Source organism: Dasypus novemcinctus, chromosome 5 (assembly GCF_030445035.2).
Source record: "Dasypus novemcinctus isolate mDasNov1 chromosome 5, mDasNov1.1.hap2, whole genome shotgun sequence".
In the NCBI taxonomy this organism is placed as follows: domain Eukaryota; kingdom Metazoa; phylum Chordata; class Mammalia; order Cingulata; family Dasypodidae; genus Dasypus; species Dasypus novemcinctus.
The window spans coordinates 14,552,742-14,577,445 of record NC_080677.1 but is presented as its reverse complement, the minus strand read 5'-3'; the positions used below and the strand labels follow the sequence as shown (position 1 = coordinate 14,577,445).

Genomic DNA, 24,704 nt, shown 5'->3' with positions numbered 1-24,704 from the left:
TGTGTCCTAAACCCTAAAACATTTTTTTCAGGTTGTTTCTACCTATCCTGTAGCTATTTTTTCTGGTAGAGAAGTGAGTGCTGTGTCTCTAATCTTCCATCTTCTTGGAAGTCCCTCTATCTTTTGCACTTTCAAGGCCATGAACTATCCCCAAGAGTTCCTTTAATGTTTGTTTTTTGCCTGAAGTAAGGGGGAAGGAAAGTAGTGGTAGAATCAAAAAGGGAAATTGACACTGTAGAGTAGGAAGAAAGTAGAGCAGTGTCCCCCTGCCCATCTTGTTGATGCAGTGCTTGGAGCCTGTCAAATATTTGATGGGACTGAGCCTAGAAGGAGCAGCCCTAGGCAAGACATGACAGCTGACAGAGCCAGGTCAGCTTCCTTTCTCCCTCTCTGCTTCCCTTCTGGGTTCTTATATTAAACTACAGCTCAGCCAGCAGCCCAGCAGCTCAGGGCTAAGCCTCTCTCTCATTACCACTCAGCTTTAGTTTGCAAAAACACTTTTCCTTGGGTCCCCTTGGCTTTCTCTTGTTCTTTGGTTTTTTCTTTAAAAGCAAAGGTGATCATGTAAATCCCATTATAAGTATTTTCACCCAGTATCTAGAGAATGAAATCCAAACTTCTGGTTACAGCATTCTAGATCCTTTACAATAGGCTCCTGCCTACTTCCTAACCTCATTTCCTTCCATTCCCTGTAGCCTGCTCTCTGGCTACACAGAATTTCACACCATTACCCAAATGAGCAAAGACATCAAAAGCCCTGAACATGCTGTTCAAAGTGAAATAGTCTTCATCCCCTTGTACCTGGAAAACTCATACTCATACTTCAAGAGCCAGTTCAAATGACCATAGTCTTTTCAGTTAACCTCCGATAGAGCTAGCTAGTGGGTTTTGTGGTCTTTATTTGTAGCTATCATATAGTACAAGTCATTTGCTTATTAGTCTTTATTTTTATTCCAGAGTAATGGGTAGCTGGTACTGAGTTGAATAAATGAAGGAGCAAGTGAATACATGTTCAAATGAATACATAATTAGAAAGTCATTCTCTCACGAAAGTAATAGATGGTAATGTAAGGTATAAATCTTCCTTCACGTTCTCTACTACTGACCCCTACCCCCATTTCTTTATGGAACATATACGTGAAAGGAATGTAGTGGGCAAACTTTAAGACTCTTGTGCATTTGACGCAAGACATTTTAGTGAGCTTACATGAAATGTGCTTTCCCTGTATTTATCTTGTTTTCCAAAGGCAGTTCCTTGACGCCGGCAAGCATGTCCTTGTGGAATACCCCATGACGTTGTCTAGGGTAGCAGCTCAGGAACTCTGGGAGCTGGCTGAGCAGAAAGGTGACGTATGTCTGTCTGTCTGGAACATGGACTCTCTTCCTTCTCCAGTGTATCCGGGGTATCATCTCCGATCTCTTTAAAACCAAACCCTCATTTCAGTATGTTGCCCTGGCCTCCTCAGGATCTGTGGGTGTACCTGTGGGCTCCCGGCTCCTTCTCCACCCACCATGTTACAGGCAAATGATAATGGCCTATCAATGGTGGGATGGGGTGAGATAGTGGGAGGGGGGTCAAGGGAAAGGAGAGCAAGGGTGCTGGCTGGATATTTCTAAACTCATGATTGAGGCTGAGCAGCCTTTTTTACACAAGTATTTTGTTAGTGTCACAATATTATTTTGGTTTTATTCGTGCGATATTTACATTGGCTAACATAACATGCCCAAATCAGAATAATTGACTTATATACAAACTTTGTAGGTTTTGTTATTTTGCAAGAAAAAATACCCATTTATTAAATATTTACTATTTCAGGAACTTGGGAGCTCTGCTAAGTCCTTCATGTAAGTTATTTTCTATAATTCTCCTAGAAACTCCTGGAGGTAGTTATTTTCTCTACTTTACGTAAAGTAAACCACAGCTCAGAGAGTTTAAAAGCCAATGGCAGGGCCAATAAATGGGCATTAGAGATTTGAATACAATGTTGTCAGTCTTCAAAGTCCACATTTGTTCTCTTAAACTGTACTGCCTTCTAGGGGTTTTCATTTTTTCACAATTACTGGCCATCCCCCTTAACAAAGGTAGCTAGAGTTTTTAGGGATTTGAGTTTAAACCACAAACTCTATGGTACAGCATTTGCTACTGACAGTCTTTAATATATAAACAAACTATGGTGAACATTTATAATGAAAGTCACAAAGAATGCAACTTGTGCTTGTCACCACCTTGGCTAATCACATTACATTGAGACTGGCCTTCTCCCCAGTCCTTCACCCCTGGGCTGTGCTCCAGTAGCTACTCAGTGCCTTGAACTTAGTGGATCTTCAGGAGATGTTTATTGAACAAGCAGATGGATGAATGAATGCAGAGGTGAATGAGCAGTTGCAGAAGCTTTGTAGTCATCACCTTTGTGTATTATTTCTCATGGCACAGATGTCCATGGAGAAGGTACAAGATGCCAACGTATGCCCCATAGATTTATTTCTAATTACAAAATGAAAATGTAGTATTAGGAGAGGTGTCATCATATGGCAACATAAGTAACCCTTTAAAAAAAGACTTGCCAGAGATTTAGCAAATAAAAGGACAGATTCCACTTGTTTGCAACTCTGGAGGACTTAAGAGACTGAAGAATGAGTCCGCAAATGCTGAATCAAAGAAACTGAAAAGTCTCAGAAGTCCATCCCAGACCACCAGTCAATTCCCATTTCCCCTCCCTCTCATTCAGTCCCACGCTGCTCTGAAGCCACATAGGGTATCACTGCCCCTGGTCTCTCTCACTGCAGACAGGCTGTAGACCAAATAACAGCAACAAGCTAAAACTCCTTGCATATCCAGGCACAAGGACCTAAATTTGCAGAAACCCAGGGTGGAGCACAAGCTGCTGAGGAGTGCTGCATACAAAGGGGCCCTCAAGGGGACAAAAAAGAGAGACTGTAATAGAAAGGCTGGTGACAACAGTTTTGACCAATCCAGTTTCAGAAGGCTGGACCACCCTAAGGCAAATTGACTTTTCTGAAGTGCCCCACCCTTCTGGATTGACCCCATCTGGGCGGGATACTTCTTAAACATGAGGCAGGAAAACCTCACAGAGGTTAAAAAAAAAAAAAAAAGTAAGGGGTAGGGTATGAAACTGAACTGCTGTAAGACAGGATGGATCCCAGAATGGAAAAGTTAAGAAAAATGGGGAACCAAGTGAAAGAATTTAAATAAATCATAAGGGTTGTGGAGAAAAGTTTGCCAAAAAAGCAGTAGATCAAGATTCCTGGAGAAAGAATGGAGAAAATAAAGGTCACTCCTGGAGGTGAAACAATTGCACAAAAAGTACAGTCTTCAAAAATTGTACCACATGACCAGCGCAAGAGGCCTAACCCAAAGCTAATTAGCCATAAAGCCCTAAGCAAGAGAGAGAAATGGACCTTTAGAATTAACACATCAGGAGAATCAAATTCCTAGGTATCAGCAAAAAAATCACAAGCCATACTAAAAAACAGGAAGGTATGTCTCAGGAACAAAACTTGAAAGGAGACTCAAAAGTTGCAACAATTAACAAAGATGTTCAAACAAATCTCCTAGATCAATTCAAGGAGATGAAGGAAAATATGCATTAAGAGATAAAGGATATTAAGAATATTAAAACAATATCTGAACATAAACAAGAATTTTAGTTTTTATTTTGCTATTTTTTTTGAAAATGAAGTTTTTTCTTAAAGATGCATAGATCACACAAAATGTTACATTAAAAAATATGAGGTTCCCTATACCATACTCCCCACCCACCCCCACTCCTCCCACATCAACAACCTCTTTCATCAGTGTGGCACATTCGTTGCATTTGATGAATACATTTTAGAGCACTGCTACACCGCATGAATTATAGTTTACATTGTAGCTTACACTCTCCCCCAGTCCACTCAGTGGTTATGGCAGGATATAAAATGTCCTTCATTTGTCCCTGCAGTATTATTCAGGACAGTTCCAAGTGCTGAAATGCCCCCATATCACACCTTTTCTTCCCTCTCCCTGCCCTCAGCAACTCCCATGGCTACTGTCTCCACATTAATAGTATAATTTCTTCCATTGCTAGAGTCACAATAGTTCTATAGTAGAATACCAGTAAGTCCACTGTAATCCATATTTTACTTCTCTACCCTGTGAACACTGGGATGGTGATGTCCACTCCACCTTTAAATCAAGAGGGGGCTTAGATTCCACATGGATGATGGATGCGATTCTCCTGCATGTAGTTGTAGACTCTTTTGGTTCCCTGGTGTGATGGTTGACCATCCTCATCTCCATGTTAACAGACCTGGGTAAGTCCAACAAATTGGAGAGTAGATATTGCAATTCTGCTTATGCTAAGGGAACATCTGGAACATGGACAGTCCAGAGATTCAAGTCTCCTGAGTACACACCAAGCCCAATACCAACCACAGTTTCAGTAAAAGTGACAGAAGAGGGAGGTATATATAAAGAGTTCACATCTGAGTCCCAACTCCATCACACTCAGGAGCACAAATTCAAAGTAGGGCCCACTGGCAAGGCACTGAACTCCAAAGTATCTGCCATGACCATAGAACCTGGGTGTCTCCATAGCCCTCAGGAGCACCACTACCTGAGGTTGTATCTACTTTGGCTGTCTCTTAGATCCTGCTGAGATGTGTGTAGGTGCAACCCCTCTGATGACCTCCTGACTCATTTTGAAGTCTCTTAGACATACAAACACATTCGTCTTTACCATTTCCTCCTTTTAATCACCAGCTGGTGCTTTGTAGTAATCCCTCAGCACCAGGAAGGCTTATCCCCAGGAGTCATGTTCCACGCTGGAGGGAAGGTAATGCATTTATGTGCTGAGTTTGGTTTAGAGAGTGGCCACATTTGAGCAACATAGAGGCTCTCAGGAGGTTACTCTTAGGCACCCTGCAGCTCCAGGCCTGGTTGAAATTTCAGGCATACAGGCTCATAAGCATAGTCATCAGTACCAAAGGCCCATCATTGGACCATCCTTCTTCACTGTTCTTTGACCTTGCACTTGGGGGATTGTTGCTATTCCGTTGGGGAATGTAACAGTGCTTGCCTGGATGGGAACTCAGCACTCCCTCAGTTGTCATTTGTAACTCTACCTACTATGAAATACCCAATGAATATCTTAACATTTTTATGTACCCTATATGCATACCCTGGAGAACTCTCTTCTACCCATGCATCCCCCATCAAAGACACCCCACACCAGTGCTCCTCCCCTGCCATAGTTGAACCCCTCTGTGATCCAAAAGTCCTTCAAAAATGAAGGCTAATATATTACCAAATTCAATTAGTAGAAAAATGAAATAGTAATGATAGGTTTAAAGATTAGAAATAGAATGCATACTAATTTAGAAAAACTAAAATAAAGTGAAAAATAGGGTATTAAAAAATGAAAAATACGAAACTTTGTTTTTGACATTTTGCCTTTCATCACTTAATAGGTGTTGCCCTGTATCTACAGTGGCAAGGCAGTCTCTTCCATTCCTTTCTCAGTGTCTACATCTTTTTTTTTTTTTTTTTTTTTTTATCATGTCTTCAAAAAAGCTTTAGATCACAGTAAAGTCACATATCCAATATAGGGACTCCCATATACCCAACATCAAGCTATTTTTCCCCTTCCCCAGCAATGATCTTTTTACATGTGGATGTTATGTTTCTACGGCTGATGTACAGCAGCTACTAACTATGGTTCCATTATGGTTTACATTATGGTTTATATTTTAGACTGTACACTTTTATAAATTTTTGGTGAAATTTAACATGGCCTATATCCATCATTGCACGATCTAGTGGAACGATTCCATTGTCCCCCATTACTCCCTCTTTAATCTCTTCTGTTCCCCTCTCTCTCTCCCCATGGGACCCACAGTGACAACTAAGCTTCACTGCTTGAAGGACAAGATTCATAGATACTTGGAACGATGCTGGGCTTGACACACTGGCCTGCCGTCCCCCATTGGGTGCCACCCATGCTTTCAAGAGACACCCTCGCCTATGTTTGAGAAAATCAGACCTCCCCAAGATGGGGTTACAACACCTTCCCACTTATTCTCACTCATTCCCACAGATATAACACACTATGACAAGATGAGTACTCTCACATTCCCTAGAAGCCTGCTCCAGGTGCACCCTGTGCCAGATGCCACTTATCAAACTCTTTAAACCAGTAACCCTTCCTTATTACATTTTCTAAAGAGTTTTCTCAACATCATGGTTTTCAGCCATGTACCTGACAATGTCCTGTGTTCACCTCCTCCCCCAAAGCCCTTGCCCCAATTCCATGAACCATCTGACCCATCCTCCCAACCCTAGCACCCTTCAAGCCTGCAAAGCCCCATTCACTAGTACCCCTATGCTCCTATATTATCACTTCACTGTACAACTACTTATCTCCACTTTGTCATAGATTTCACCTGTGTCAGCTCACAACCTTCTTCTTCGCTCCTATTTCCAGTAAGCCTATTTCCAGTCTCTAGTTCTCTGAGACAGCTTGATTTGCTTAATTCATATCAGAGAGGTCATGTAGTATTTGCCCTTCAATGCTTGGCTTGCTTCAATCAATGTAAGGTCCTCAAGATTCATCCATGTTATCCCATGTGTTAAGACTGTATTCCTTCTTACATCTGTATAGTATTCCATTATATGTATATACCACATTTTGTTTATGCATTCATCTTTTGATGGGCATTTGGGTTGATTCCACTTTTGACAATAGTAACTAATGCCGATATGAACGTTGGTATGCATATATTAATTTGTTTGCTTGTTTTCAGTTCTTCTGGGTATATACCCAGCCGTGGAATTGCTGGGTCATATGGCAAATCTATAGCTAGTTTTTTGAGGAACCGCCAAACTGTCCTCCATCATGACTGGATCCTTCCCACCAACAGTGGATGAGAGTTCCCATTCCTCCACATCCTCTCCAACACTTGTAGTCCTCTGTTTTTTTAATAGGCACCATTCTAATGGGTATAAAATGGTATCTCATAGTGGTTTTGATTTGCATTTTGGTAATAGCTAGTGATGTTGAACATCTTTTCATGTGCTTTTTAGCCATTTGTATTTCTTCTCTGGAGAAGTGTCTGTTCAAAGCTCTTGCCCATTTTTTTTCCTAAGTTTTATTTATTTTATTTTTTTATTTAATTCTCTCCCCTCCCCCCTCTTGTCTGTTCTCCTTGTCCATTCACTGTGTTCTTCTGCATCCACTTGCATTGTCAGGCAGCACCGGGAAACTGTGTCTCTTTTTGTTGCGTCATCTTGCTCTGTCAGCTCTCCGTGTGTGCAGCACCACTCCTGGGCACGCTGTGCTTTTTTCACACAGGGCTGCTCTCCTTGTGGGGCACACTCCTTGCGTGTGGGGCACCTCCATGTGGGAGGCGCCCCTATGTGGCATGACATTCCTTGAGTGCGGCAGCAGTGCAAGTGGGCCTGCTTACCACACAGGTCAGGAGACCGTGGTTATCAAACCCTGAACCCTCCATATCATAGGTGGATGCTTTATCAGTTGAGCCACATCCGCTTCCCTCTTGCCCATTTTTGAATGGGTTGTCTTTTTAGTTTTGAGATATAGGATTTCTTTTTATATGTTGGATATTTGGCTCCTATCAGATAAATGGTTACCAAATATTTTCTCCCTTTGGGTAGTCTGTGTTTTCACTTTCTTGATAAACTCCTTAGAGGTACAAAAGGCTTTAATTTTAGGAGTTCTCATCTATTTTTTCTCCCACTGCTTGTGCTTTGGGTGTGAAATTTATGAAGCTATTTCCTATTACAAGGTCCTGTAGATGCTCCCTACGTTGTCTTCCAAGGTCTTTATGGTCTTGGCTCTTGTATTTATATCTTTGATCCATCTTGGGTTAATTTTGGTATAAGGTATGAGATGATAATCCTCTCTCATTCTTTGGCATGTGGATATCCAATTCTCCAGCATTTGTTGACAAGGCCATTCTCTCCCAGTTGAGTGGGCTTGGTGGCCTTGTAGAATATCAGATGACTGTATATGCAAGGATCTATTTCGTAACTCTCAGTTTGGTTCCGTTGGTCCATATGTCTATCCTTGTGCCAAGACCATGCCATTTTAACCACTATAGCTGTGTCATGTGTTTTAAAGTCAGGTAGTGTGATTCCTCTGATTTTGTTTTTCTTTTTCAATATGTCCTTGGCTATTTGGGGCCTGTTTCCCTTCCAAATAAATTTCATAGTTATTTTTTCCAGAACATTAAAAAATGCTGTGTTTTTATGTGGTTGCATTAGACTTTTAGATGAGTTTGGGTAGAAAAGATATCTTGATGATATTTAGTATTTCTATCCATGAACAGGGGATATAATTACGTTTAATTCTTCTTTGATTTCCTTGAACTGTGTTATGTAGTTTTCTTTGTATAAGTATTTTACATCTCGTTAAAGTTATTCGTAGATATTTGATTTTTTGATTTACTCTTGTAAATTGAATTTTTTTCTAGATTTCCTTCTCAGATCACTCATTATTGGTGTACAGAAAAGCTAGTGATTTTTGAACATTGATCTTGGAACCTGCAACTTTAATAAACTCATTTATGTGTTCTAGAAACTTTGTTTTAGATTTCTCAGGGCTTTCTATGTATAGGACCATGTTGTATGCCAATAGTGAAATTTTGACTTTTTCCTTTCCAATTTGGATGCATTTATATCTGGTTCTTGCCTCAGTGCTCAAGCAAGTACTTCAAACACAATGTTAAATAGAAGTGGTGGTAGCGGGCATCCTTGTCTTGTTCCTGATTTTAGAGGTAGAGATTTTAGGATTTCACCATTGTAAATCATGTTAGCTTGATTTTTCATGTATACCCTTTATCTTGTTTAGAAAATTTCCTTCTATTCCTATCTTTTGCAGTGTTTTTATCAGGAAAGTGTGCTGTATTTTGTCAAATACTTTTTCTGTAACTATAGATAGGACCATGTGAGTTTTTTCCTTAGATCTGTTTATGTGGTGTATTTCATCAATTGTTTTTCTTATATTGAACCATCTTTGCATATCAGGGATGAATCCCACTTGGTCAAAGTATGTAATTAATTTGATGTCTTGTTGAATATGTTTAGCAAGTATTTTGTTGAGATTTTTTGTATCTAGGTTCATTAGAGATAATTGGGCTGTAATTTTCCTTTCTTGTGGTGTCTTTGTTTGGGTTTGTTACTCGAGTAATGTTGGCATCATAGAATGAGTTAGGCAATGTTCCTACTATTTTGAATTTTTTGAAAGATTTTAAGCAAGATTGTTGTTAGTTCTTGCCAGAATGTTTGGTAGAATTCACCTGTGAAGCTGTCTATCCCAGGGCTCTTCTTAGTTGGGAGGTTTTTAATGACTGATTCTATCTCTTTACTTGTGATTGGTTTGTTGAAATCATCATTTTCTTCTTTTGTCAGTGTAGGCTGCTTACATATTTCTAGGAATTTATCCATTTCACGTAAATTCTCCTTCTTGTTAGTATATAGTTTTTCAAAGTATCCTCTAATGATAGTCTTCATTCCTGTGTGGTCAGTGGTGATATACACTTTCTTATTTCTTATTTTGTGTAATTGCATCTTCTCTCTTTTTTTCTTTGTTATTCTAGCTAATGGTTTGTCAATTTTATTGATCTTCTCAAAGAACCAGCTCTTTGTTTTGTTTAATATTTCTGGTGCTTTCTTATTTTCTATTTCATTTAGTTTTGCTCTGATCTTTGTTATTTCTTTCTTCATTTGTGGTTAGTTTGTTGGGTTTTTTTTTTTTTTTACTAGATGTTCCAAGTATGCAGTTAGGTCTTTGATTTTAGCTCTTCCTTTTTGATGTATGGATATATATGGCAATGAATTTCCCTATCAGTACAGCTTTGACTGCATCCCATAAGTTTTTATATGTTTTGTTGTCATTTTCATTGGTTTCAAGGTAGTTACTGATTTCTTTTGAGACTTCCTCCTTGACCCATTGTTTGTTTAAGATTGTGTTTCTTAGCTTCCATGTCTTTGTGCCTAATCTGGTTCTCTGGCTCTTGCAGAGTCCCAGCTTCATTCCACTTTGGTCAGAGACATTATTTTGTATGATTTCAATCTTTCTGAATTCATTGAGACTTTTTCTGTGGCTTAACATGTGGTCTTTCTTGGAGAGCTGATCCATGTGCACTTGAAAAGAATATGTACCATGCTTTATTTGGAGGTAGTGTTCTATATATGTGTATTAGATCCAGATCCTCTGGTATATTATTTGTAGTCTTTTGTTTCTTTATCGATTTCTTTATTGATCTCTGTCGAGATGTACTGTCTATTGGTGATAATGATATATTAAAATCCCCCGGTATAATTGTGTGTTAAATCTTCTCTTTGACACTTTGTTCTTCTTAGAATGTCAAATGCAAAGTTAAAAGAGAGAATTCTGAAAGCATCAAGAGCAAAGAAGCTCTTTGTATGCAAGGGATCCTCAGTAAGACTAAGTGCTAACTTCTAATCAGAAACCATGGAGGCAAGAAGGCAGTGTATAATATATTTAAGGTTCTGAAAGAGAAAAACTGTCAGCTCAAAATTCTTTATCTGGTGTTTTAGTTTGCTAAATACTGTTAAGTAATATATCAGAAATGGATTTGCTTTCACAGTGAAGATTTATTAACTTATAAGCTTAAGTTTTGAGGTGGGGAAATGTTCAAACAAAGCCTCCAGCAGGTGATGCTTTTCCCCTCGAGGATCAGCTGATGTAATCCTGGATTCTTGCCATGTGTTGCACAGTGGTGACATCTGCCATTCCCTGCCTTCTCCAGGCCTCATTGCTTTCAGCCCTTGGCTGCTCCATCTGTGGGTTTTCTCTCTCAGCTTCTATGGGTTCCTTTAATTTCAACTTCTGACTCTAAGGACCTTCTTTCTTAGCTTCTGGGTTCCTCTCTGTCTCTGCTGCTTTTTTCTATGTCTGTGGCTTTTTATTCCTCTGGTTTATAAAAGACTCCAATAAGAGAATTAAGACCCAACCTGTATCTTGCAATCTAATCAAAGACCCTTGGCTAAAGTAATTAATCAAAAGGTCCCACCTAAAATAGGTTTACACTCACAGGAATAGAATAGCTATAAGAATGTAATTTTTCTGGGGTGCACAAAAGACTCAAACCACAACATCCAGCAAAACTGTTCTTCAAAAATGAGGAAGAGTTTAAACTATTCACAGATAAACAGAAACCAAAAGAGTTCATCAACAAGAGACCTGCCATACAAGAATTATTAGAGGGTATTCTGCAGGTTGAAAGGAAAAGACAGGAGAGAGTGGCTTGGGGTACTCTAAAGAAATGAAGATCATGGTAAGGGTAATTAAAAGGGTAAATGCAAAACCCAGTAGTAATGTATCCTCAATATACAATTATAAGAATCAGAATACAGTTGAACAAGAAATTGACATATTTCCTCATTAACAGATATGCAAAATATAAAGTGGGAGAAAAACAACATAAAAAAGGGAAAGAGAGGGATATGGGAGTAGACAATGTGTATGCTAAACAGAAGGTTACATAATATAAACCCCAGGGTAATCACAAAGATATTTTTATATCTTAAAAATATACAGAGAGAGAAATGAGAAAGGGATTAGTCAGATACATCACAGAAGATTCAACTCTACAGAAAGGAAGTTACAATAAAGAAAAAGAAAAAAAAAGATACATAAAAACCAAAGAACAAAATGGCTAAAGTACTGCCTTTACAGTAATAACACTGAATGTTAATGGATTAAACTCCCCAATCAAAAGACACAGGTTGGCAGAATTGATTAAAAAAGTATGGTCTAACTATATTTTGTTTAGAAGAGATGCACCTTAGACCCAAAGACAGAAGCAGGTTGAAAGCAAAAGGATGGACAAAGATATTCCATTCAAATAGTAGCTGAAAAAGAGTCGGGCAACTATGTTAATATTGGAAAAAAGAGACTTGCAGTCAAAAGCTCTTATAAAAGAAAAGTAATGGCACTATTTATTAAGCAAAAGGAGCAACCCACCAATAAGATATAACAATTAAAATATTTATGCATCTAACCACAGTGCCCCAAAGTATACATGAGGCAAACACTGGCAACCTGAAAGGAGAAATGGACACCTCTACAATAATAGTTGGAGACTTCAGTAGGTCAGTCTCATCAATAGATAGAACATCTAGATGAAAGATCTAAACAGAGAACCTGAAAAATACGATAATTAAACTAGACCTAACAGGCATATACAGAACATTGCACCCCAGAACAGCAGAATATACATTCTTTTCAAGTGCACATGGATCATTCTCCAGGATAGACCACATGTTGGATCACAAAACAAATCTCAATAAATTTAGAAAGATTGAAATCATACAAAGCATCTCTCTAGCCATAATGGAATGAAATTAGAAATAACAGGTAGAGAACTAGAAAATCCACAGATATATGGAAGTTAAATAAGACCCTCTTAAACAATCATGGGTCAAGAAGAAATTGCCAGGGAAGTAAGTAAATATCTTGAGACAGATGAAAAGAGAACACACATATCAAAACTTATGGGATACATTGCTGAGAGAAATTATAGGCCTAAATGCTTAAATTAGAAAAAGAAAAAAAGCTAAAATCAAAGACCTAGCTTCATGCCTAGAAGAACTAGACAAAGGACAGCAATTTAATCCCAAAGCAAGCAAAAGGAAAGAAATAACAAAAATTAGAACAGAGATGAAATCTAGAATAAAAAACAATAGAGAGGATTAACAAAACCAAAATTTAGTTCTTTGAAAAGATCAGTACAAAATGACTAGACTGACAAAAAAAGAGAAAAGATGTAAATAAATCTGAAATGAGAGGGGCCATTACTACTAACCCCGTAAAAATAAAAAGAATCATAAGAGGTTACTATGAACAACTGTATGCAAAAATTGGATAACCTATATGAAAGAGACAAATTCCTAGAAACACATGTACAACCTACACTGATTCTAGGAGAAAGAAGAACTCAACAGACCAGTTACAAGGTAGAGATTGAATCAGTCATCAGAAACCTCCCTGCAAGGGAAGTGGACTTGGCCCAATGAATAGGATGTCTGCCTACCACATGGGAGGTCTGCGGTTCAAACCCCAGGCCTCCTTGACCCTTGTAGAGCTGGTCCATGCGCAGTGCTGATTCAAGGAGTGCCCTGCCACGCAGAGGTGTCCCTTGTGTAGGGGAGCCCCACGCGCAAGGAGTGTGCACCCATAAGGACAGCCACTTAGTGTGAAAGAAAGCACAGCCTGCCCAAGAATGGCACCACACACACAGCTGACACAACAAGATGATGCAACAAAAAGAAACACAGATTCCCGGTGCCTCTGATAAGGATAGAAGTGGTCACAGAAGAACACACAGCAAATGGATACAGAGAGCAGACAACGGGGGGAGGGGAAAAGGGGAGAGAAAAAAGAAAATAAAAATAAAAAATAAAAAAACCTCCCCTCAAAGAAAAGCCCAGGACCAGACAGATGAATTCCACCAATTATTCCAAGAAGAATTAACATCAGTTCTGCTCAAACTCTTGCAAAAAACTGAAGGTGAGGGAACACTTCTGAACTCCTTCTATGAGCCATATGAAGATACTACAAGAGGAGAAAATTACAGACCAATTTCTCTTATAAATATAGATGCAGAAGTCCCCAAGAAAATTCTTAAAAGTTGAATCCATCAGTACATCAAAAGATTTATACACCAAGACCAGGTGGGTTTTATCCCAGGTATGCAAGCGTTCAACACACCAAAAATCCATTAATGTAATATATCACATCAACAAGATGAAAGGAAAAAAACACATGAACATCTCAATTCGAACAAAAGTATTTGACAAAATTCATCATCCTTTCTTGATAAAAAACATTTAGAAAAGTAGGAATAGAAGGAAACTTCCGCACCATGATTTATGAAAAACCCTCAGCCAATATCATACTCAGTGGGGAAAGGTTTGAAAGCTTTCCCGCCGAGATTGGGAACAAGACAAGGATGCCCACTGTCACCACTGTATTTAAGAAAGTGCTGGAATTTCTAGCCAGTGGAATTAGGCAAGAAAAATAAATAAAAGGCATCCAAATTGGAAGGGAAGAAGTGAAAATCACTATTTGCAGATATGATCCAGTATAGAGGAAGTCCCCCAAAAAATCTACAACGAAGCTACTAGAGCTAAGAAATTCAGCATTGTGGTAGCATACAAGATCAACACACAAAAATCAGTAGTGTTTCTATACACTAGCAATGAGCAAGCTGAGGAATAAAATTCCATTTCTAATAGCAATTAAAAGAATTAAATAGGAATAAATTTAACCAGGAATGTAAAGGACTTGTATACAGAAACTTACAAAACATGGCTAAAAGAAGTTTAGAAAGACATCATTAATGGAAGGATATTCCTTTTTCATGAATTGGAACACTAAATATCATTAAGATGTCAGTTTTACCTAAAATGTTTTACAGATTCAATGCAATCCCAGTCAAAATTCCAGAAGCCTACTCTGCAGAAATGGAAAAATCAAGTATCAAATTTATTTGGAAATATAAGGGGCCCTAAAGGACCAAAAACATCTTGAAAAAGAAGGAAGTTGGAGGACTCACACTTCCAAGCTTTTAAAGCATATCACAAAGCTACAGTGGTCAAAACAGCATGGTACTGGCACAAGGATAGATAGAATGACCAATGGAATTGAATCAAGAGTTCAGAAATAGACCTTCACACCTATGACCAATTGATTTTTGACAAGGCTTCCAAGTCCACAGAGTTGGGAAAGAGTAGCCTCTTGAACAAATGTTGCTGGTAGAACTGGATATCCATATGCAAAAGAATTAAGGGGAGCCTCTATCTTACACCGTTTACAAAAATTAACTCAAAATAGACCAAAGACTTTAATATAAGAGTCAGGACTATAAAACTCCTAAAAGAACATGTAGGAAAGCATCTTCAGGATCTTATGTTAGGCAGTGGTTTTTTAGACTTTACACCCAAAGCACAAGCAATGAAGGAAAAAACAGATAAATGGGACTTCCTCAAAATTAAACTTTGTGCACAAAAGAACTTTGTCAAAAGGGTAAAAAGGCAGCTGACTCAATGAGAGAAAATATTTGGAAACCACATATCCAATAAGGGTTTAATATCCAGAATATGTAAAGAAACCCTATACCTCAAAAAAAAAAGCCCAATTTAAAAATGGGCAAAAGACTTGATTAGACATTTCTCCAAAGAGGATATGCAAATGGCTAAAAAGGCCCATGAAAAGATGTTCAAGATCATTAGCTATTAGGAAATTGTAAATCATAACGAGAATGAGATATTATTTATACCCACTAGAATGGCTATGGTTGAAAAATCAGAAATTACAAGTGTTGGAAAGTATGTGGAGGAATAGGAACACTCATTCATTGCTGGTGGGATTGTAAAGACAGTTTGGCAGTTCTTCAGGAAGCTGAGTGTAGACCCAGCAATCCAATTACTAGGTATAACCCAGAAAATTTGAAAGCAGGGACTTGAATAGATACTTGCACACCAGTGTTCATAGCAGCATTATTTACATTTGCGAAAAGATGGAAGCAACCCAAGAGTCCATCAACTGATGAATGGGTGAAATGCGATATATACACATGATGGAATATTATTCAGCTGTAAAAAGAAATGAAGTCTTAATGGGACAACATGGATGAACCTTGAGGACATTATGCTGAGGGAAATAAGCCAGACACAAAAGGACAAATAGTGTATGATCTCACAAATATTAACTAATTATAATAAGCAAAATCTAGAATATAGGTGATCAGGGGATAGATTGGGGTAGAGAATGAGAGCTGATGTTTAAATTTGCACAGAATTTCTATTTGGGTTGATTGTAGAGGTTTGGAAATAGATGGTAGTGTTGGTAGCATGTTATTGTGAGTATAATTAACAGTGCTGAACTATGTGTGTGGATGTATTTGGAAGAGGAACTTTTGGGTTATATACTTAATTAAAATGAAAGGGAGAAGATAAAAAATGGGACTGTATAACACAGTGAACCTTGTTGTAAACAATGTACTGTACTGGTGCTAACAGTACAAGTATAAGAATGTTCTTTCATGAATTATAACAAATATCCAACACTATTACAAGGTTTTAATAATAGGGTGGCATATGGGGGAAATACACCTTATGTGAACTATGGATTGTAGTCAATAACAGTCTTTCAGTATTCTTTTAGCAGTTGTACCTAAGGTACCATACTAATGCGAAGAGTCCACAACAGGGAGATATATAGGAATGTTTTATTTTTTTCCATGACTTTTTGTAAACCTACAACTTCTTTAATTAAAAAAGTAATAAAAAAACCCACTATGTTAAGTGGAAGAAAACCAGCAAAAAGTACTTCATATTGTATGATACCATTTATATAAAATGTAAATATAAATCTATAGAGACAGAAATAGACTAGTCTTATGTAGGTTTGGGAAAGGATAGAGAGATTGAGAGGAGACTGCTAAGGGGTATAGGGTTTTCCTTTTGGGTAATAAAAATGTTCTAAAATTGATTGTGATAATGAGTGCACAACACTGTGATTATACTAAAGCCATTGATTGTATACTTTCAAAGGATTGTATGGTATATGAACATTTTCAATAAAACTGCTTTAAATTTTAAAAAGTAGATAACAGTTTTATAATCAAGAGTTCTGCTGGTCACCACCCTAAACAGATGTCCCTAATGTGGGTCATCTTGACACTGAGAGCTGTCTGGTATGATGAAGTTGGAAGTACACAGCATCACCCAGAAAGTATTCTTGTAAAATGTTTATCTAATTATGATTGAAAGCAATCTTCCAGTTCACAGAAAGTACAGGGCTAAAGGAACAAGTTAAATGACACCATAAAAAGTCAAGCACATTTTGACCAAATTTTTCCAGAAAGGCAATGTCCTCTGCAAGTAACTTCCTTTCAAGTAGTACATTATAGAAAGCCAGGATCTACAGTAGAGATACTAGACAAACACCACTTCAACCAGGTGATGATCAGGGTCGATGTCATCAGTGATAAGTAATATTGACCATATGTACCCTTTATGTGATATGATGAGAATGGCACTCTACCTCTGTGGTCTTCCTCTTAAAATGAATTACCCCACTCTAATCATGAGAAAAACATCAGACAGATCCCACTTGAAAGATATTCTACAAAAATCCCTGACCAGTCCTCCTCAAAACTGTCAAGATAAAAACAAAGTCTGAGAAACTGAGAGTAGATTAAGGGGATGGGATCCTGGAACAGAAAAACAACATTGGGTAAAAACTAAGAATATTGAAATAAATGATAGGATTTAATTTTTTAAAGTCAGAAACAAAATTCCAAAGACCATTGTTACATCAGAGCATTGGGATTAGTCCTTAAGCAAACATAACCTGGGTGGATGTGTACAGATCATGAATGTCTTAAAAAGAAGAACGGGAAAAGCCCTTAACAATGAAAGTGGCCTTTGACCTCTAGGGTGGCATTCATAACTTATTGGACACACATTGATTAAGCAGCTTTTACATGATAGTTACTAATGTGGGTGAGATATTTTGCTCAGTACTAGGGATACAAAAAGATGGGCCTTGTCCTTGAGGGATTCGCATTGTTAAATGTTCTCAACTAGCAGTATTAACTTACCTGCTGGAAGTGAATTGAAAAGGTAAGTGCTATGTTTAGAGCCCAGGAAACAATAATCTTATTCAATGCTGCATACCTAAAATGGTATATCATTTAGGAAGGTGAAAGTTACATATAATTTGGGCAAATAAAGGCAGGGGACCAGCAATATAACATTGACTGTGAAAACATACATACAAAGAGAAGTGTAAGTATTAAATTTAAAGGAGATAAGACCAAATGGAGAACTTATAGATCTGATAGCTGTCTTCTGGTATTTTAAAGGCTGTCCACAGATGGTGAAGCATTTTCTTGTTTGTTTGCCTGGTTTCTGCTTATTATAGAAATAATGAAAATGCTCTAATAATGATTGAAGTGATAGACACACAACCATGTGATTATACCAAATACCGTTGATTGTACACTTTGGATGAATCATATACTTTATAAATATGTATCAATAAAATTGATTTGTTTAAAAAAAAAAAAGAAGCTGTCCACAGGAAGAGAAAATAGATTTGCAACCTTCCAAATGGGCTGGGAGAGAGTGGAAACTACAATGTAAACTATAATCCATGCTGTGTAGCAGTGCTCCAAAATGTATTTATCAAGCCTAAAATAAGAACAAGGCCTAGAGCAACACTGTGCCTGGGAATTTCCTCCTGTCAGCCTTCATGTTACTCAAATGTGGCCAGTCTCGAAGCCAAACTCAGCATGTAAATGCAATGCCTTCCCCCCAGCATGAGACATGACACCCGGGGATGAGCCTCCCTGGCACCGAGGGACCACTATCAACTACCAACTGATGATGCAACTGGAAAATGACCTTATACGGAAGGTTCAATGTGGATCAGCAGAATATCCCTGTCTACATAAAATAACATGACTTTAAAATGCTGTTTGACCTAAAGTAAGGGGGAAATGGAAAAGAGAAATGAGTTTATATGGCTACGAGTTTCTAAAAAAGAGTCTGGAGCCTGGCAGAAGGATTGCCCTCATGCACAACTGAGCAGAGTCAGAGAGACAGATAAAGCAGATACAACCCCCAGATATTGGTTCCTTTGAGGGCTAAAGAGACCCATGGGAGTTATGGTCATGGCCGATGAGGTTAACTACCAGGGCAGATGGCCCCTCTTTGGAAATGGTGTTTATGTGTGATGAATCTGGACTCAGATGGGATCTCCCTTCATAAGACTTTCATGCTAATGTGCTGGAGGTGCAGTTAATGCTGGGGTTTAAGATATATTTAGGGGATTTGAATCTCTGGACTGACAATGTGATAGCCAGGTCCTGAGCCTCAACAGACTCCAGCACCTACAATATGATATATTGGACTTACCACACTCAGCTAAGATGGAGTTGAAGAAGGACAACCACCACACCATGGAGCCTAGAGTGATTACAACTGAAAGTGGGAGGATTGCATCCAACATCCACGTGGAATCTGAGCCTCCTCTTGACATAGAGGTGCAATGGACACAACCAATCCAATGTCCACATAGAAAAGGTGGCATTGGATTGGGAAAAGTGGACATGGTGGCTGATGGGTATGGGGAAAGGCAGGAAGAGATGAGAGGTGGAGGCGTCTTAGGGACATGGAGCTGCCCTGGATGGTGCTTCAGAGGCAATCACCAGACATTGTAAATCCTCACAGGGCCCACTGGATGGAATGGAGGAGAGTATGGGCCATGATGTGGACCGTTGACTATGGGGTGCAGAGGTGCCCAGAGATGTACTTACCGGGTCCAATGGATGTGTCATGATGATGGGAACGAGTTTTGTTGGGGGGGGGAGGGGAGAGGTAGGGTGGGGGGGTGGGGTTGAATGGGACCTCACATATATATTTTTAATGTAATATTATTACAAAATCAATAAAAAAAAAAAAGGAAAAAAAAAAAACAAAATGTATTTATCAATTGCAATGAATGGACCACACTAATGAAAAAATAGATTTGCATTACGTTGCTCCAGTGGGTAAGGGGTAGTATTATAGAGATGGAGATCTTAGCTTCATTCACATAAGAAAGAATTTCTTAAGAACCGTGACTGGTCCAACATATTTGCCCAGGCGCCATAGAAAACAGTACCAGATTTCAGTTTCATATGATTTACTACTGTTAGGTTAAGGGTACCTTTTGCATTTTAAATATCAGAAATGGATTGGAGAATCATATTATTCTTTTTCATAAAGTTAAGATACACCCATGCACACATAGAAGGAATCTGTTGGCAGCCATGGCAGTGCTGGACCTGCTCTTCCTCTGCTTCTCTACTCAGAATTAGGAAGCATGTTTCTCGAGTCCCATTCCTTACCCCACCAGTCAGACGGGATAGCTTGGTCATGGTCAACATCTTCAAAACAGTAAGTGGTGCAAATGTTTTCTAGCACTTGCATCAATGGTTAAACTAGTTACAAAGCCAGAACCATAATGGCATGAGAATTTCTGAGAAATGTCTCTTTTTTCTACAAAAGCAGCTCTGAATAGACCAACACAAAGTCCATTGAAGAAACTTGAGTAATGATTTTTATGTTACTCATCTGAATAACATATCAAATGGCCAAAATCCATGGCCTTTTTAAAAATCAAGATGTAATTTGCATACAATAAAACACTTTTTTTTTGGATTAGGTTTATTTTATTTTATTTTTTAAAAAGATGCTTAGATCATGCAAAATGTTACATAAAAAAATGTAAAGGATTCCCATATGCTCCACTCCCCACACCTCCCACCCTTCCCCACATTAGCAGCTTCCTTCATTAGTGTGACATGCCTTGCAATTGATGAACACATTTGGAGCATTGCCACATAGCATTGATTATACTTTAAATTGTAGTTTACCCTCTTACTCAAGTCTGTAGGTTATGGCAGAATATATAATGGCCTATATCTGTCATTGCAGTGTCATTCAGGACAATTCCAAGTCCCAGAAAGCCCCTATATTATACCTCTTTTTCCCACTTCCTGCCTTCAGCATCTTCAATGGCCACGTCTCCACATCAGTTATCTTAACGTGATATAATTTCTTCCATAAAATGCAGAGCTTTTAAGTGCAGAGTTCAATGAATTTTGACAAAGTATACACGCAGGTAACTACTTCAATCAAAGTATAGATTTTTTTTAACCCCACAAAGTCCCCTAGTGCCCTTTTCCAGTTACTGACATAAACAACCTGTTTACCATACCTCTTTTCATATTATCCCTTAGCTAGGATCTGAAACCATTCTTGTATTGCTTAAACATCATTATAAAAATCATGATCACATATATGCAAGGAAAAACCAAAGCAAATAAAACAAAATATTTACAATGATTATTATAATGTAGGAAGACTTCTCGGTGGTGTTTTTTCCTTACATTCTTCCATACTTCCTAATTTTCTACAATGACAATGAAATTTCATTTGTGCTTTTAAAAATAAAAGTGGTATAATTTATATCTACTTTATGACCACAACCATGAAAAAGAATTCACAGCAGAATGCCTGGAAAGAAATATACCAGTATGTTAGCAGTAGCTGTCCCTGATAAATGGAATCATGAATGAATGATTTTATTTCTTCTTTCTAATCCCCACCCCCCCTAAATTTCTAAAATACATGTTACTCCTATAACAGGGAAAACAACATTATTTTGAAAAATGAACCCAAATAATAAATACTGTTGTGTCAAAATGTTGCTAAAATATGTGTTTGAAGGAAATGAATGCGCTGAGAAATCGGATTGCCCTTTTACACCCTCTAAGAAGTTATCTTTTTTTTTTTCTTTTTTTCTCTCCCCCTCCCCCTGCCCTGCTATTTTTGCTGTCTCTGTCCATTTTCTATGTGATCTTCTGTATCTATTTCTCTTTTTGTCTTCTTATCTTCCTCCTTTAGGATTTAGAGGGATTCAATCCTGGGGACTTCTGATGTGGAGCAAGGTTGCCTGTCAATTGTGCTACCTCAGTTACTGGTCTCTTCTGCATTTCACCTTGATCTCCCCTTCGTCTCTCTTTTGTTGAGTCATCATATTACTGCATGACTCACTTGTGCAGGCACTGGCTCACCACACGGGCTCTCAGCTTGCCACATGGGCACTCGTGCGGGCACTCTTCTCACCTCACAGGCACTGGCTCGCCGCACAGGCACTCAGCTCACCACACCAGTGCTCAGTTCACTGTGCAGGCACTCAGCTCACCATGTGGACACTGGTTTGCTGTACAGGCATGCTTTCTTTTAGAAGTTATCTCTTGTTTCATAATCCATGACTGATGTTTCTGGTCTGCTCCAAATTTTTTTTTTGCTCTAACTATGTTTGTTTGCTTGTTTTTAGCTTTATCTTGATACAATCTCAAACTTACTTGTACAAATACTGTACAAAAGTAGCAATAAAAGTAGCAGTAGCAGATACTGTAGAAAAAAATATTTTTTCTTGAATCATTTGGGAATGAATTGCTAATTTGATGCTCCATCACCCCCAAATCATTTCATATGCACTAGCTACAAACATAACCTTTCCCTGTATAACCACAATATGACCAGCAAAATAAGGAAATTAACCATAATACATTCCCACTTAGACTCTATTCAGACTTCACCGTTTGTCTCAGTAACATTCTTTATGGCAAAAGCTTTCAGTTCAGAATCATGTATTGCCTGTAGTTGACAGGTTGTTTTTTTGTCATCTTTGTTATGAACAATTCCTCAGTCTTTCCTTGACTTTTATGACCTTGACACTTCTTAGGATGATTACAGGCTGGTTATTTTGTAGAAGGTTCTGTTTGAATTTGTCTGATGTTTGTTTATGATTATATTTGGGATATGCATCTTCAGTGGGAATATCATAGAAGTATTGCTGTGTTCTGCCTACCCCATACTGACAGGTGGCACCCATTTTCAGTTTGTCTAAATCCAAAATTTTAGTTATGAATATTAGGCTTTATCTTCTCTCAGTCTTGGATCCTTTCAAAATCATCTGGTTCACTCAGTTCTTTGAAATGAAGAGTCTAATTTTAGCTGTCCTCATTCAGTCCTGACAATCCCTTTTCTGCTCCACAGTTCTTAGATTTTTATGTCTAGAACAGAAGCTAACACTTTTCTGGCTCCCAGTCACTTCTCTCATGATATCTTGCCTATAGGGACAGGTGGATACCATCTTGATTTCTTAGACCTTGCTTTCTGTCATAAGCTTAGAGCTGACCTCTTCTGTTAGGGTGTGGGAAGGTGTTGGGGTGTTGTCTTGCCCAGAGTGTTCAGAGCACACTGTGCTGTGCTGGAGAAAGACGAGCATAGACCCCGTATACATACTGCATACAAGTCACAACTCACTTTCTCCATTTTTGTCATAACAGGAAAAATTCTACATGAAGAACATGTTGAACTCTTGATGGAGGAATTTGCCTTCCTGAAAAAAGAAGTGGTAGGCAAAGACCTATTGAAAGGATCTCTTCTCTTCACAGGTCAGTTGAAAACAGGATTGCAGGTTGTGTGTAACTGGTAAGGCAGAAAGGCCAGCTGGTTCTTTCCTAGCTTTCTAGGGCATGAGTTTAGATTCATTTCTGCTGAAGACTCTGACTCAGGAACAGTGTAATTTAATCTCACATGCTTCAGTGACCAATAAAAATCTTTTTTTATTCTTCCTCAAATGAGATTCATTTCCTTGGTAGACCAAGGTAAAAAGTATGTCAGAAATCCCAAGCATATTTATGCTTCTGTCCAATTTATTAGGCAGAATTTTCTCTAATGAAATCTTAACAAGTTGGAGATAACTTTTCAACAGGAAGTTGTACATGAAGCCTGTTTTTACAACAAAGACTGGAAGATGGGTGCTCAGGTACAAAAAATGTTTCCTCTTCGAGGAACAAATAGAATAGGCATAGCCTCTCTCCTATCCCAGCAAGTTACAAGGATCTGGGCTGCAGCCCAGTATACAGCCTACACATTTTTGGTTATTTACTTTACATTGGTCATCATGGGGCAGTTCCATCAACACTGGGAAATGTGGCATCCTGGTGCCTCCTGTTCCTGCAGTTTTGAATGCACTCCACTGTTGGCAGCCTTTTCTGGCTACACTCTGGAGTGCTGAGGTTGTCTTTGCTGAGGGTTTGTAGTACAGAAAGGAGACCAGGACCTGGCTTCTTAATAGTGAGTAGTAAGACCACTAATATGTTCATGAATTACCAGAAAATACAATGAACCCTTTCAAAACCCATCTTCATCCTTTAAAAATGATGACATAATGAGTTTTGGCAACAAATAATAGTAACTACCACAACACTGTACTAGAAACTGTTGAGTATATGCCATGCATTATCATGTTAATTCATAATGCCAGTCCTGTTAAGTGAGTGTTTATTATCCCCATTATACAGATAAAGAAGCTGAAGCTTAGAGAGGTTAGGAGCTTCACAGAGTTTCTGTAGTTATGTGGCAGAGCCAGATTTGAGCTCAGCTTTCTCTCACTATGTAGCTCGAACTTCTAATGACTGCTCTGTGGTCTGTCCAAGCACTAGAGCAGACAAGAAGCCAGCCCAGAGGGATTCTTCTCCCTTTTGTAAATTTGACACTTAGGTCCTAGTGAGTTCAACTCGTCTTGTATATGAGACTCCTAGCTTCAGTCTACTTTTATTTATAACTTGTTAATCTTTTTACAATGTGATCCTCATTAATTATGTGTTCATTTAAATCGTTATCAAAATTTTAAGAAGTGTTTGATTTATAAAGCAGTCTAACAGATAGGAGGTCTTTTGAATTTAAGTTATCCTTAAAATTTGGGCTGGGGACAAGGGGACCACATTGTCTTTTCCAAACCAATTTTTCAAACAGATGCTCTTTTGAGTGTATATTTTGTACAGAAAATTAGGAAGACTATAAGACATAACACTGTATAAATTTTCTTGGCATTGAAATAGCTTAACGTTATTATCATCACATTTATTGGGATGTTTTTACCTCACTGCCATTTGTATATACAGTTGTATAGTGTTTGTTAGAATATTGACTTGATTATTCCTTTCTTGTCAAGACTACTTTAAATCACTAACTTCAGAGGATATGCATGCTTACACTTGTATATCTATGTATATACATATGTATA

General features: G+C 38.3%; 1 protein-coding gene across 1 annotated transcript in view; it reads left to right on the top strand.

Moving 5' to 3' along the window:
* Positions 1-24,704, top strand: part of BLVRA (biliverdin reductase A) — a 93,932-nt gene that overhangs the window by 40,502 nt on the left and 28,726 nt on the right. Inside the window, exons 5-6 of the mRNA XM_004449080.5 lie at positions 1,248-1,345; positions 22,960-23,067. Of these exons, the coding sequence (XP_004449137.1) occupies positions 1,248-1,345; positions 22,960-23,067 (206 nt within the window). The remainder of the gene's footprint in view (positions 1-1,247; positions 1,346-22,959; positions 23,068-24,704) is intronic.